This window comes from Camelus dromedarius, chromosome X (assembly GCF_036321535.1).
Source record: "Camelus dromedarius isolate mCamDro1 chromosome X, mCamDro1.pat, whole genome shotgun sequence".
NCBI classification, from domain to species: domain Eukaryota; kingdom Metazoa; phylum Chordata; class Mammalia; order Artiodactyla; family Camelidae; genus Camelus; species Camelus dromedarius.
In genome coordinates, this window is record NC_087472.1 from 15888352 (window position 1) to 15903998 (window position 15647).

The 15647-nt window shown below is 40.8% G+C and overlaps 1 protein-coding gene across 1 annotated transcript in view; it reads left to right on the forward strand.

Moving 5' to 3' along the window:
• GPC4 (glypican 4) overlaps positions 1–15647 on the forward strand; it is a 100834-nt gene that overhangs the window by 70289 nt on the left and 14898 nt on the right. Inside the window, exon 3 of the mRNA XM_031445948.2 lies at positions 10363–10754. Coding sequence (XP_031301808.2) covers positions 10363–10754 — 392 coding nt within the window. The remainder of the gene's footprint in view (positions 1–10362; positions 10755–15647) is intronic.

Below are 15647 nucleotides of genomic sequence, written 5' to 3' on the forward strand. Positions count from 1 at the left end.
AGAGGATGTTAAGTGAAATGGTATAGGGGCTGTGGTGGTTCTCAGAAATCCAGAGTGGGGATGCTTTGATCGAAGAATTGTCCAAGCCTTTGTAAAAGCCAAACCCTGGGTTACTGATGTGAATGGAAGAGAGGAAGTTGGTTGGCAGAGTACCAAGATGGCACCTGAAGACCCAAAATAGGGGCAGCAAGGTGGCCCAAAGAAGGCTGGGGATGAGGACTGAGGAGATAGCAAGGGACACGTGGGGACATAGGCGATCAGACAACCTCAGAGGAACATCTTCGGCTGTCCCCAGGCTTAACCGTATACACGTGAAGTGGTGCTGCTGACCTCAAGCAACTTCCTCGGTCATCAAAACTTCAGTCATGTTTATGAGATACCCCTTCTTTCTAAGGCAGGAACACTTTTTTTTTTTATAAACTTGCAGATAAAAGTAAGGTTTAGAGGCTTTTAGGGGATTAGCTTTCCTTTAAGTAGAAATCATCCTATTATGCGGCCGCACTGAGCTGTGGTCAGAGTTTGAACACCAGCTCTGCTCCGTAGTCCCCTTGTTTCTAAGTCCATTTTTGTTCTGCATGTTTGATTTTTTACTGCTTGCACATACAAAGAGAATATACAGTGTATAAGGCGGTTTTTAAGTTGTAAGCTGCATGCGTGCGTATGTTTTCAGACCTGGCTGACCTACAGAAGAACTTTAAGCAGCACGTCCCTCCCCTGCTCCCCCAATCTCAGAAGTCCCATATTTTAAACCTGTACCCCTGAGTTTAAGGACTCACCTCTTTATTTTCCTACACTATAATCTTTATCTACTCTTTACCTTAGAATATTCAATACCAGAAATCTCCCATTCTAGGCTAGAGACAGCCAGCCAGAAAATGGTAGTGACAGTGCTAGCTGCTCCCCCTCTTGGCCAGTTTTGGGAATTTTTCTTTTTTCTTTTTTTTCTTTTCTTTTCTTTTCTTTTTCTTTTTTCTTTTTTTTTTTTTTTTTTTTTGAAGTAGACCTGCTAATTAACATAGCTGAATCCGTTGTCTCATGAATGTGCTAATCAGATACTTCAGGGGGCTTTGAAAGACTTGCTTGGCAAAGGGAATAGAAATAATGGAAGTGGGGCATAATCCGTGTTTGGGGACCACAACATAAAGACCCACCCCAAAATGTCGCATTTTGTGAGAGGCTAGTTGTTTTTGAAAGAAGCATAGCTAAATCAAACAACGCAAATAGATTAAGAAGATTAGAGGTGCCGAGTTATAGTTCTGAATTACACAGTGAAAATGATGTTAACAACTACAAAGGTGTATTATTGCCTACAGACTCCCCGAATCAAATTATTTGCCAGATATTTTGCATTTTAAAAGAAAATTTAAGGATAAAGATGTTGTCTGATGCCTGTCCGTTGGGAAAACTTTTAATTTGCGGTTTGGGGAGCAAATGTAGCAACTTTGGGCAGGAGGCAGAGTCCACGGAATTGTCAGCCTGGTTCTGCTGTGAACCCAGTGTGACCTGGGGCAATTAACTGGTCTCAGTTTTCCCATCCATAAAATGAAGGGGTTGAGTTTGATGCTCTGTAAAGACCCTTTCAATTCTACAAATTCTGTGAATCTTCTAAACATGTGACTAGACCAGCTGCTTCAGTGAAAGGTCTTACAAGATGTTAATTAGCCGTCTGCATGGTACCCTCTATTTCCCTTCTATCATTTCTTAACTCTCCGCTACTTTCCCCAGGTCTTTGAAAACCCTCCCATGAGCCCGAAGCTTGTTAACTCGAATAATAGTAGAAATGTTCTGAATTAGCTTAAAACGCACATAAAAGAAATAATTGTCTGTCCCATCTTTCTGAAGAGTGCTTCATGCCCTGCCTTTGTGAAATGATAGAAAACAAGGGGGTTTGAGAGCTTAAGGGAAGGGTGGCCACTCTTCAGATGTAGCCAAATCTGTGTTTTAATCACTGACTAAAACTTTTCCACGGTTCATCCTGACCATTACCTTATTAGGCCAGTAGGGAAACCAGTGTGGATGCTCAGTGAATTGAAAGCATTAGAATTCACGTGCCTATGAAAGACAAATAGAGCCAACTAAGCTTCATGGCCATTAGCTAAGCTGAAATTTCTGGAATTTTCCTGACCCCTGCCCGTAAGTATTTTTCAACTACATGCTTTTATTATTGTCCTTTGCATGGCTAGACTGACTTACTAATGAACTCCTGGGAGGTTTTTTAACATTAAAAAAAAAAGTCTTAAACATCCTCAAAATAAATGTGTCATAGAAATGTATAAAATACATATAACAGAGGATTGTTTTTGACCCTTACCTCAGATCTCATTCATTAAGACATCTTTGTAAAATTTGTTGCTTTTTAAAAAAAAAAAAAACCTTCTATAGCTCAGCAAGTAGGCAGAATGAGTAGCCACGACAGTACAGAGAAAGCCACGAGGCCTCTGGCCTTCCCGCAAATGCAGTGTTCCTTCCAGATCATACCACAGGTCTTCGATTTGGTTGGAAAGTGTGGCTAGTCTGTGTTTTACAGTTTCATTTCCTGCTTTTTTTTTCCATGAAAAGGAGATGAAAATGCTGGATATTTTGGGTAATTCTTTGATAATCTCTCTATGAAACGATGAGAGTGAGCCCCCGCCAGCTTACTGGAATCAAATCGAGAGCTCAGACTACACACATGCATGGCTGTATTGATGGTTTTCTGCCGTTTAAGTTGTTACCTCAAGTGTGACCGGTTGTGGCTCTGGCGCGGGCTAGCTCATCGGACTGAAGATGCTTGTGAGGGCCCCAGGGAGCCCTGAGCACGTTCACTGTGGGCCCCTGCTCTTCACTTGGACTTCAGAAGAAGGCCAGGTGTCAGCAGGAAGCAGGCGATCTGCTTGGAGGCGAGTAAACACATGGAAGAGCTTCAGCTGAACTGCCTTTATCTACTGTGTTGGCGTGTTGAGCCTGGCGGTTTAGAGCCTTGTTCATCACTTCTGCTCACCCTTTTCCGTGCTCCTGCCTGTCCAGGCAAACAAAAGGGCTTACTTGATCTAGCCGGGACTCCAACTGATAGACTGAGAGAATTCCCAAGCCGTTCAGGCCTTCCTTGGTCATCATCCTGGCCCATCTCCATCACCCCCTCTCTTGAAAGGGTTAGCAGAGCAGTCAAAACTCTTGTAATAACTATGACTTCAGCAGGGGGAGGGTGCTGCCTGAGCACACCTTTTCTGGAGGTGCGTTTGGCAATGTATCTGAAGTTTGGAATAGGTTCATACCCTTTGATTCAATAGTTCTAGTCCTAGGTACCTTTCTTTCTCAAGGAAAGAGATCTGCATACAGATTTATGTACTGGGATGTTCATCTCAGCATTATGTATAAGAATCTACAATAGGAAATCAGCCTAAATGCCTCATGATTGATTACCTTATGATCGGTCCATATGGTGATATAGTAGGCGATTGTTAAAAATGTTTCCAAACACCTTAGTCATATAGGAAAAGCTAACCGTACAGTGGTACATGAAAACAGAGTATAAATACAGTATGATCTCAACCATGTGACAATATCTATCTTAATAGAAAAAGACTGGAAAGAAATTCAGTAAAGCTTCGTTGTTCTCTCTTAATCATGGGATTCTGGGTAGTTTGGATTCATACCTTTCCATATTTTTCAAGTTACTACAATTTGAAAGGAAGACTTAATAGGAAAAAAATGTATCTTTATGAAAAATGTAAGAACTGCTTTGGTGGTGGTTTACGTTTGGTGTTTTTGTTTTTTTGATTTTTTGTAAGTATCACAGTGCTCACTGCAGACAATTTGGAAGAGGTAGAAAAGTGCATCAAAGCCTCCAGCATTTCAGTTGAATGAATAGAATAAAAGGGAAATAAGTCAATTTTGAAAACATGAGGTATATTATTTTTCTGATTATAAAATATCACTGAAAAATTGGCATGAACAAAAATTGAGAAGCATATTGAAAAAATAATCATGCCGGGTCTCCAACACCCAACCATCACCATTGTATTTACCTCACCTTTTTTTGGTTCAGGTAGATAACACATACTCCATACGTACAAATTGGAATCATAACTGATGATGCTGTTTTGTGTCCTGATTTTTCTCTTGCTATTAGATCATGAGCAGAGAGGCTGCACTGTAAGGTTGGTGTATGAGGCTATATCATAGATCCACTGAGGGGTTAGTTTGTGGAACACTTGGGATGGCCCTCCCCACCCCCCATTGCTTACTCACCCAAGCCCCCATCCGTCTGGGCACTTTCCAATGAGAAGGGGTGCAGATGTGCTTCAAGTGACTTAGCTAGCTGGTGTTGGGAGTTAGTAGAAATGGAATGAGGTCCAGTGGAAGGGACCTTCCAGTCCTGAGCCAGTGTCCCTGGCCATGTTCGCAGGGAGAAACATGAGGAGCTTTTGCATTGAAAATGAATTAACTAATAAAAGTAACCTTGGGAAGAAAGGGCTGCTCCTACTTTGGCCGGGTCCGAGCCCTTTTTCATATGTTAACAGCCCCTAGTAAGTGCCACGCCTGTCGTCCTAGGAGAGGTCTATTGTTGTGCTACATTTGACGAACATCAGTCAAGTACATGCCCTTTTAAAACATGGTGCCCCAGCAGGCACTCCCGAGGAGTGAGATTTTGCCAAGCTAGAGGAAAGTGCCTGTTCAAAACTTACACAGACTTTACCCAAAATCTGAGACCCGAGGAGGAGGTAGTCATAAACCAAAGTTGCGGTTTGGTTTCGGTCAGTTAGAGGCTTGCTTAAATTTCCTTTTCTCCTTACATCTGTAGATGTTTCTGTGAGCTGTTCTTCATCAAATTCTTGATCTGGGGTGAGAGAATGGATGGGTATAACTCTTAACAGAGTTTTAACAGTGTGAGAAGTATGATTTGTAGCATTTGCAAGGAGGCTTCTTTGTTAGGAATTTTGTTGATGTGGTAATTGAACATTTGCACGCCACCCCAGGGCTGTGAAATACAGCCTTTACAGTAAAGAGGAAATGAATCTTTATATGTAAAAGGCAGCTTCCTAATAATATAAATACAAGGTGGTAATTTATAGCACCAAGCAAATGGACTGAATAGAAAGGGCTCCCAATCTCTTCAGGTCACAGGTCAATTCTAGAATGCATTCTAGCTCATTAATCAATAGCCGGTCGATTGTTTATAAAGCAGTAACTAATGGCATTTAATAGCAGAACTGAGGGCCTTTTTGACCTGTTTCAAGAATTTTGAATGTTTATTTGATGCAAGACAAGTAGCTGGGAAAAGAAGGTCCAGAAGTACATGGTGTTCTTTTTTTAAAAGACAGGATATTTACATAGAAAACTTTTATATGGAAAAGTTTTGCCTTTTCACTCTAGTTTTTTCCCATGTTAAATTGGTACTACTGACATTAAGAATGATCACATTTTAGCGCTGGAAAATACTCGCTGTCTCCCTGTCTCTTAGCTCAAACCTTGCACTGAGCTGACTTCTGGCGAAGAAGGTAGTATGTCCGTGAAACACAGGGCGAGGGCAGGGCAGTGCCCTGCGGCTTAATTCTTAATTTTCCTTTCCCTAATTCTTTGCCTTGATCTTTTTAAATACATGTGCTGTGTATGATACTCTCCTTTAATATCATGTAAAATCTCTTCCCTGGCTTGAGGTTTCTCTATTTCATGGTTTTCACTCAGGGGTCGCTCCACCCTCGTAGATGTCTGGGACATTTCACGGCCTTGGAAGTTAGCTCCATGGAGTATTTCCTTTGGATAAACTGCTCCCAGGTTTATAAGGCCTCGGGTCTTCTTACCCAATCTCCAGCAGCTTGGGCCTAATTTATGTTCCCCCAGATGGATAATATATGACTCTGCCAGGAAAGATAAAAACCAGCCTTGGAAGATTTTTTTTTTTTAATGACTGTAGACCTAAAGAAGCTCTGAAGGTGGCAATAACATCTCACATATTATGAATAGTGTCCATTTATTGGGCATTTGTTGAGTGCCAGGCATTATTCATATGAGGTGAGCAGTAGTAGCCCCATTTAATGGATGGAGCAACAGAGTCTCACATCTTCTGGCCAGTCAAGGTCACCCAGCTCATAAATGAGACATCCCATGCTTTTCCCACTGTGTCATGCTGTGTCACTTAGATCCTGGTGTGTTACGGTGTCTGTTTCCATTCCTATGTTCAGTGATTGTTCATGAGCCCTAGCAGTAGCACCGGGTTGCTCGATCCTATTAAACATAAATCCTTAAGCCCCCAAACTGAAAATTGAAGAAGTAAATCCTGATCACAGACACTATATTTCAAATGCTCATCAACTGTCTCCTCTCTGACTCTTCTTTCAAGACACCAATAGCGTCAACTTAAAACAGACTCCCTGAGCAGCAGTTTTCATGAATACAGGCAGTTGCTGCAAGGGAGATCTAATTTCCAATTAACTCAGCTTCTGATCGTTGGGGAGCTCTGGTTTACACCGCAGCTGGCCGCTTCTCTCTTAGCCATCAAGTGTCTTATCATTGGCTTCAGGCGTAATGTTTATTTAGGGATGATTGCTAGATGTGTCAGGCCTACACAGTTTTTCTTCAGCAGTTATGGTCTGAATCTGAGTTCTGAATAATGGGGCAAAAAGTGGAGATGAGCATTGATTAATGAAGTTGCGATTGGTGGCTGGAGACCAGGTCTTGAATGTCTCATTTGTGTTCTGTTCTCCATTGTAGAGGGGAATGTCATGGGAGGAAAAAGGGGCATGGGGATGTGAAGGAATTACACAAAAACATATCAGAGCTGTGCCTTTGATAAGAGGAACAGATGCAAAAGGTCCTTCCCCCCCCCAACCTTTTTTTTTTTTTCCCTTACAGCCAATTACTATGCTTCGGTTGATACTGTATCTCAGTGATATGGATTTTAGAATTTAAATTATGTCTGCCATCCTTAAAAGGCCTCTGAGGCAAGAAGCAGAGGTAGAATAGTCCCATTTAACAGGGCCAGCAAGGACGAGTCTAAGGAGAAATGAGTTGGAGTTTTTTAGATCCCTTGACTTTTGTTCTGTTGACTTCTGTAGGTGAAATAGATGAATATTTAAAAACTTGCTTTCGGAAATGAAGGATTAAGGGTTTTATAGATGCTTTAAAAATCTCTGGTTCACTCATAAAACTGTCAAAGTGTGTGGAAAGTGGCGGTATAGTAAAGGTGAGTTAGATGGAGAAAATTGGTCTTTCTAGAAAGTTTCATTTCATTCGGATTGGATAGGAGAAAGGTAAGACATATGGTAAAACTGTGTGCTTTGATTTGAGCCCATAACACCCACTCAGTACATACTCGTCAAATCGCATTGCCATTTGGAGAGATTGAATTATCAGATTTTAAACTCCTTATATCAGTTTTATAGAATTTCTATATATAATCCTCTCAAAGAATCTTTATATTTGCCACTTACATGGCCATGTTAAAGAATCTTTTAAAACATAAAGGAAAGGAAATTAATTTTCTGAATGATTAAATGAATTAGAATTTAGTACGTATATAGCTCCAAGCTAAGCTCTTTAAATATAAGCTAACATCACACACACACACAGACACACAAAACCTCCCTATACAGAACTTGATTCCCAGGAAATAAACTAAGGTCCATGGAAATATTGGATAGAGGGCATGTGGAGTTGAAATCCATCCTGTTCTTCATTGGATCATTGGGTCATTCCTCCTATACTCCAAAGTAGCTGTATTTTATATACCTAGACCCAAACCCAACCCATAGGCTTTTGACCTGAATGAAGAACTCTAAGAATGTTTTCTTTTCTTTTCTTTTTTAAAATTTTTTATGTTTCTTTGACCTGGAGGACTTTCGAGCCTAAAGGATGAACTCTGACATTTCATAGACATTTTCAATTAAAACTAAGCTTGACATGCCACTCTGGCTCCATCCTTAAAAACGGCACAACTGTAGGTGCCATTCATTAGAAATGCAAGTGAGTATTCAGAATTACTTATTTAATGAGTCATGAAAGCACAAGTCAAATAATTCTCAACATCCCGTTTCTATACTCAATGATGTGTGCCAATTTTATGAGTGATATAATAAAAATCCAAGATAGGAAGGACCTAAGTTTGCCTTCGGAATCTGCTCTTTTGGATGGTAAAGTATTAGTAGCACTGGATTGATGCAAGGCTTCCGTGTTCATCTCTGTGACCAGGCTTTCTTTTTCCAATACGGGTGAGCGATTTGGGCCACACACTGGGCATGTCATAACACAACCTGGTGTTCCTTCTTTCATGTCCTCGAGGAGCCAGCACCGCCTGGCAAGGATGCCAGTGATTCAAGTGCGGTGTGGCAAGTGGACCAGGTGACATTTAAGGTCTTTTCTCACCCTGAGACTCCCCAACTTTGAATTCCAGAAAAGTGCTACCTGCATCTTGACTCTTAGTTCAGACACTCTTCTACACAAGGAAATTCATGCCCAAAATATCTTCAAGAAATGACACCAAAGAATGTAACACAGGTTTTTAAAAACCCGATTTGTTGGAAATCTGTTTTCCCTTAATTAAAACATTAACGCTTACCCTGAATGCTTCACATTCAGCCCATCTCACTAGCTGGTTGCTAGTGAGAGGTAAACTGGGAGATGCTTCATTGGCTAGAGTCTTGGTTCTCAATCTTTCAGGTAGAGCAGAGTCCCAGATGGCTAGACCCCACCCCCAGGGTTTCTGATCCAGTAGATTTTAGGGTGGGATCCAAGAGCTTGGGTTCTGGTGATTGATGTTGGTACATGCCTGTCACGTGGGACCACACTTAGGACCACTTGGGATTTGGGAGAGACTAAGAGGCCTTCCCAGGTACCTGATTTGCGCAACTCTTTTCATGTGGTTCCCCTCGCCTCCTTGTGTACTTTCTGGTCTTCTTCCAGGGAGAGAACTTGGGTACAAATGCCAGGCTGTGCAGTTGTAATGGGAATTTCCCTTTCTCTGAAGAAAGGCCAGGAAATAAAAGGCAAACGGTAGGAAAAAGAAAAAGTAAACAAAAGGAAAAGGAGAGGGCGCCTTCCCTCAGACACACACAGACACGCACACAAAACACATCGTTTCAAAAGCTGGACCCCAGAGGACTACGCGTGGACTTCGGCCCCAAGCTTCGGGGATTCAGTCCAGGTTTTGAGAAACTATTTGGAATGACTTACCAGCCTCTGATCTGCCCACCCCGCGTGAGAGGAGAATGGTTCTGTGGAGCTGCGGCATTTCAGCAGGCTGGCCGATGTCCTGGCTTTCGGGGGGGGGGGGTCGTGTTTCTGTTGTGCTCCCTGTTCACTTCGAGGTGGTTGCTTTCCTGCTGTGGTCCTTATATTTTGCTTTGGTATTTATTACATTTCCTGCTTACAAACTCGGTATCCTGAGGTGTTTATTTTTATATCAGACATAGATTTTTGAACAGTGGTTAATGTTACAGATATACCGTTAGCCCCCCTCTCTTCATTGAACTTTCTGAGGAAAGCTTCAGGACGAACTCATTTGTATTTAAGAGATTAAAGTCTTAAACATTTAGTCTGTGTGAGTATGTGGTGACCGGAGAGTAAACCTGAAAGAAAAAACAGGTGTTGTTTTTTTTTTTTCCAGTTATTTTTCCTTGCTGTCTTATAAATACATCAAATCTATAGTTGAATCTGTTATTCATTTCATTTCTCTCTCTCAAGGGAGACTGGAAAGAATCTCATGATGTGACCGTATGAATCCTCTAGGAACTCGAGGTCACTCTGGACACCCCAATTTGTACAAATGTCACAGGGAACATCTGAGAACTTATTTTCTTGATTGTGGGGAGTGTTTCGTCACGTTTCTTGGCCTCAAGCATTTCCCAAGCAGTTTTCTGATATGTCATGTAGATGTAAGGAGGAGAAAAGAAAAAACAATCATGTCTAAATAAAACAGCACCTTTGGAGAACACCGAGAACACCTGTGCTGGGATCAGGTTACAATTAGAAGGCATTAATAACTTTGGTTCAGATTCTTGTAGTGAAAAGTTCTGGGAAACCTCGTGTTTTCGGCATTCGTTTTTATCCAGTTCTTTACCTTGTGACTGAAGGAGAGAGGGACAGAGGGAACAGGGAAGGGACGGGGAGACAGTTTTATATTGGTTCCTGAGAAGTCACTGGTTAAAAATTTCATTTTTCCCCCCTCTCTTAGACATAGACACATATGTAAGTGACTCTGTGACATAGGTTTCCTTTCATTGTCAAACCATCAGAGCTGCCAAATTACCCAGAAACAAGCATGTTTTCCAATTTAATTTCATGATTTTTTCCCCAGTTTTCAAATGTATGTGAAAATCACTCCATTATTTAATGACTGAGAACGCTTTCTTTTTTCTGTCTTTTTTTTGGGGGGGTTGTTTTTAGAATTCTTCAAAGAACTACTTGAAAATGCGGAGAAATCCCTGAATGACATGTTTGTGAAGACTTACGGCCGCTTATACATGCAGAATTCTGAGCTATTTAAAGATCTCTTCGAAGAGTTGAAGCGCTATTACGTGGTGGGAAATGTGAACCTGGAGGAAATGCTCAATGACTTCTGGGCTCGCCTTCTGGAGCGGATGTTCCGCCTGGTGAACTCCCAGTACCACTTTACAGATGAGTATCTGGAATGCGTGAGCAAGTACACGGAGCAGCTGAAGCCCTTTGGAGACGTCCCTCGGAAGCTGAAGCTCCAGGTTACTCGTGCTTTTGTGGCAGCCCGTACTTTTGCTCAGGGCTTAGCAGTGGCAAGAGATGTAGTGAGCAAAGTCTCGGTGGTAAGCGCTCTTTGCATTCTGTGTTTTGGTTTGGTTTGGTTTCATATTAAAAGAAAGTCGGGGAGGCAGAGAGAGATAAATCATTAGAATTCCATTGCCTCAGTAACAGTCCTCTTTCTTTTCTGTTCTATCTTTCCCCTCTCTTCTCTCCTACACTTTGTCTTGATGCGTGTACATTATATGGTTATAAACAGAACTGTGACGGACATCTTCATATGTTACCATCATTCTTTTCAGTGATTTCCTTGGTAGTTATTAGAAGCAGGATATATGTTCACTTTGGAACCTGAATTTTAAAAATAGATTTAAAACTCCATGTTTTAATGTGACAATGATTATATGTATATGCACAACTGGGACATTATGCTGTACACCAGAGATTGACACATTGTAACTGACTATACTTCAATTTAAAAAAACCTCCATATTTTTTTCATCTCCTATTCTACTTTTCCTCCGGAGAAAGAAACAGATACAGATAGGCTCCACATTTGGTTGTTTTGAGTGACTCTGTTTGAGTCTGCTAGTTACAGTCTAGAAAACTATTTGTTTCCTTGTTATAAGGTGTGCTCAGGGCCCTTTAGAAGACAGAGCTTTCTATGACAATTAATGTGGACCACCTGCTCTTGACTAAGGGCTTTGCTTGCAGAATTACCAGGAGAGAGAATCAAATTGTAATACGTGGGAAAGAGCAGATGAAATGAACCACATTCTCCCCATTTGTAAATGAAAGGAATTGGACTAAACCAGTAGTTTTCCGACTTCAGTTCTCTGAGCCAGCTAAGGAGGTGTTTCAGGGCCCTCCTTGAGGATGAGCAAGGGAGATACAGGTTCTTCTAGTGGATGAGACATTCATGTGTGCCTTGACCTCCTGGCTGCACCGGAGAAGCTTGGCTTTTCTCACTTTTATGTAGTAGGGGCTTTTTTTAACTTTGTTTTTTATTGAAGTGTAGTTGATTTACAGTGTTGGTTTCAGGTGTACAGCAAAGCAATTCAGTTGTACACATATAGATATATTTTCAGATTCTTTTCCATTATAGCTTATTATAAGTAATTGAATATAGTTCCCTCTGCTATAGGAGGTCCCAGTAGGTCCTTGTTTACCGAATTTTTTAATTACTTTTTTTCCATTTTTTTAATTGAAGTATAGTCAGTTTACAATGTTGTGTCAATTTCTGGTGTGCAGCATAATGTTTCAGTCATATATATACAAATATATACTCATTTTCATATTCTTTTTCATTATAGGTTACTACAAGATTTTGAATATAGTTAGTTCCCTGTGCTATATAGAAGAAACTTCTTTATTTTTTATGTAGTAGTCAGTATTTTAGTAGGGTTTTGAGCAAGATTTCAAGGGGGAAAAGTTTCTGTGGCTCCTTCACTCCCCACCCCACCAAAGACGAAATTTGAAAACTTCTTGAAAAGGCCTACCCTTCTGTGACTCAGTACCAGTGAAGAAATAGAATATTCTGGAGCAAAGTTAACTTTGCCTGACTGATCTTAGTGCTGTTCCATCAGGTCCTCAAAGGAAAAGCCAAATTTGAGTCCATTGCTAAAAAGTCCAGACACATAAGTACAGCACCTTCTGCTTAGGTTGTTTTCAGGCCTGGAGGAAATCTGGACAGCGATGCCAACACTGAAGTATCCATCTTATTGCCTGTTAGAGAGTTCATGTAGAGTTAGGGTCACCATGTAATTTATTGCTCAAACCAGGAAGTGCTTAATAACAATCATCCCCACAATATGTGCCACTATTTTTTAATAAGCAACCAGGACTATCTTGGGCAGACCAGGATTCATGGTCACCCTAGTTAGAGAGGAAACATATATTTACCAGCATGAAGATAAAGATTCCAAAGAAGTGTGTGTTATGAAAATTAGGTGCTTCTCGATGTTTCCTGTTAGAATTGGCTGATAGAAGTATTAGCTGATTGGTGGCACTCACTGTTACAGTTTTGTTTGTTCTCATTCAGCTCCTGGCCATAAACTATCAGGAAACAATTCTTTACAGCATGTTTTGTTCACTCCTTTTCCTCCTGATATTTCCATTGTAATCTGCAAAAAAAAAAAATTATTGGCGTATGAGGGGCAGGTGGGAGCAAGTGGGGAGATGGTGGTTATAATTAAAGGAGTAATAATTAAGGGATCTGATGCCTGAATCTGATGCCAGCCTCATCAACCATGATTAACCTTGGAGATGCTCATGTCAGAGTCCCTAAACAGTGCACAGTTAATCCAGATCAAAGTTAACTACATCATACATAGTTCCCCTAACACATCTGCCCTCCTTCAACAATTCCTCGCATTTATCCTTAGCTGAATAGGCAGAAAGGCTCTGCTGTGTGGTTTGAACATCTGTGTGTTTGTGTACATGTATGCACACTGGTGCCAAAAAGAAAGGCAAGGACTCGAAATCCCTTTCTTTGCAAGTGTTTGAAGGTAGTTTCTTTACTTAAGCATCCCCTCCTCCCTTTGAGAAAGACCAGGCTGACTCAAGCCTGCCTTGTGTTAGCCTCACTTGGCAAGGTTGGGGCCCCTTTAGAGAACTGAGATTCCAGAACCCCTAACGGGAGGGGGAAGGCGGTGGTTGAAACAAGGAAGCCCTTTAGAGACTTCCTTCCAGGTTGGAAGATTCATTGCAGGGTCTAAGAGGGATAGAAGGCTTGCCATAGTCCATGTCAAGAATACCCCCCTCCCAAGATAGGGAGAAATAAGCAGTTGTATGTTGCATTCTGCCTGACATGGTTCTCAGAATTCAACTGCGAGAAATGAAGAAGATTGACAGTACTTCCTTACTATGCAGTAAAGGGTATGTGACCCAAAATGAAATTATCACAATTTCCAATGTTGCTTTTGGTATGAATTTTTATAAAGCAAGCAAGAAATTTCTGTGTACCTTAGTTTTGTCAAGTTGTTTGAGAAAGCTGCTCTCTAAATATGACCCTACATTTTTTGACAGTTGATCCCTATTCTATATTCCCTGTATGCTCATATCCGCCTAAGAGATATTTGCATCATTAAATGAGAATACAATGAATACAAGCTATAGGGCTCCCTTTACTTGGTGGTTGCTTAGTGGAGAGTGTTAGTGTATGAGTATTTTAAATGTCGTGTTTGTAATTGGAAACTACGAAAAATAATGTTTTGCTTCACTACTGAGATTCTTCTCAACTTCAGGACTGACTTGCAATCAAACCCTTCGACTAAGTTGAGTTATATCTAAATGACATAATAATAAGACACTCAAACATCAAATCAGTTTCTAAAGGTGCCAAAACACCAATTATGTAACAATCGGTCATCTACGTAATGTCTCTTTTTAGCAGCATGCAAAAGAATACTTGCACATTTGAAAAAATACTCATTGCAGTAGTTGTTGGAGTATGACTACCAGTTAAACAGAGGTTTTGATTTAGGGCACAAAAGGGACAGTGGTGTGAGGAAGACAATGAATGACCTGACTATGGATCACATATTTCAAATTGAACTTGTTGAGAGATCTACATTTGATTAATAAAATAAACTAGCAGTTTGGGGACCCAAGCAATGTTTTTTTTCATATGGATTCCCACCCCTGCCAACTGTTGTCCACGTGTCGTTTGCAGGTGGAACTAGAGCAGGACAAGAAATAAATGTTCCTTATTTCAGTGTCCAGTAGGGTTAAGTAATTACCCTGGGCCTGAAAAAGACCTTTCAGGATGGAGACTGTAGTTCCTAATTAAAGAGAACCACCTCACCCTCTTCATCTACAAAGAGGTCTTTAAAGTCAAATATGAAAACCATTGTGGTCTTGGGGTGAGTTATTGCCTACTTAACTCAGAGACGTTCCCACTTTCTCTTGGTGAGTGGATGCCCTGCTTTCCCAGTTTACTTTTGCAGCAAAAGGGTTGCGGTTATATGTTGAGTAATGGTTTGATTATCACTAAGCTTTTTAAAGGCCATTAGCACCAGCAAGCTTAACTTCAAGAGAAAGTCACTTCTTAGTTGAAGTATACTTGCCTTGCTTCAGTTTTTCTGGGCACAGACATCCAGTGATTTCAGCTTACCCCACTGAGCCTTGCAGTTCAAACTTTAGAAAAGTCCCTTTAATTAGGAACAGATGGTTTCAGAATACCCTGGTGCTGCACATCTTTCTATTACTTATTCCATCTTTACTTGTCATGGTTCATGATACATTTCTTATTTACCTGCGTGTGGCAGCAGTTTTGCCTGGAAGGGTGAAGTCTGTTGTGGTCTTTCAGAAATGCACAAGTGGTTACATGCACCATGAAAATTAATAGCTCCTCTGCCAGAGAGAGTTGCATTCTCATGGTTTCAATTAACACTGACATAATGGGGCTATGTCTACACCCCACCCCAGACTGCAGGGACTATAATTAGAAATCGGTGCCTTAGCACTGTGATGTCTAAATGACTGTCCTGCCTTGAGAATGATTTCCATTGCTCCCCCTTCATTTCTGTCTAATTCGTAATGCCCTGACACCCACAAGAGTACTACACAGATTATTTCGCCATTTCCCTAAATCATTGTAAATGTCTATTAAATGGTCAATACAAAAAGCTTTTAAGTGTAGATATCTATTCTACCCTTAATATTCTTTTTGACTCAGAACCTTAAGGACTAGAATTGCAAACAGGAAGGTGGGAGGTGTGGGGTGTATGTATGTATATGTACGTATGCATATATATGTGTTGTGAGGGTGGAGATGGGGATGGAAGGAATGTGGGAAGTGTCAAAGACATAATAACTGGAGACTACATACTCTCAAAACAATAATAGAGCCCTCTACAAGGGGGTCAATACAGTGATACTTTGACTTCTAGGTCATACCTGAGTCTAATTTAAAACAAAACAAGACATTTTCAAGCATTTATGCAGCTTCAATTTTA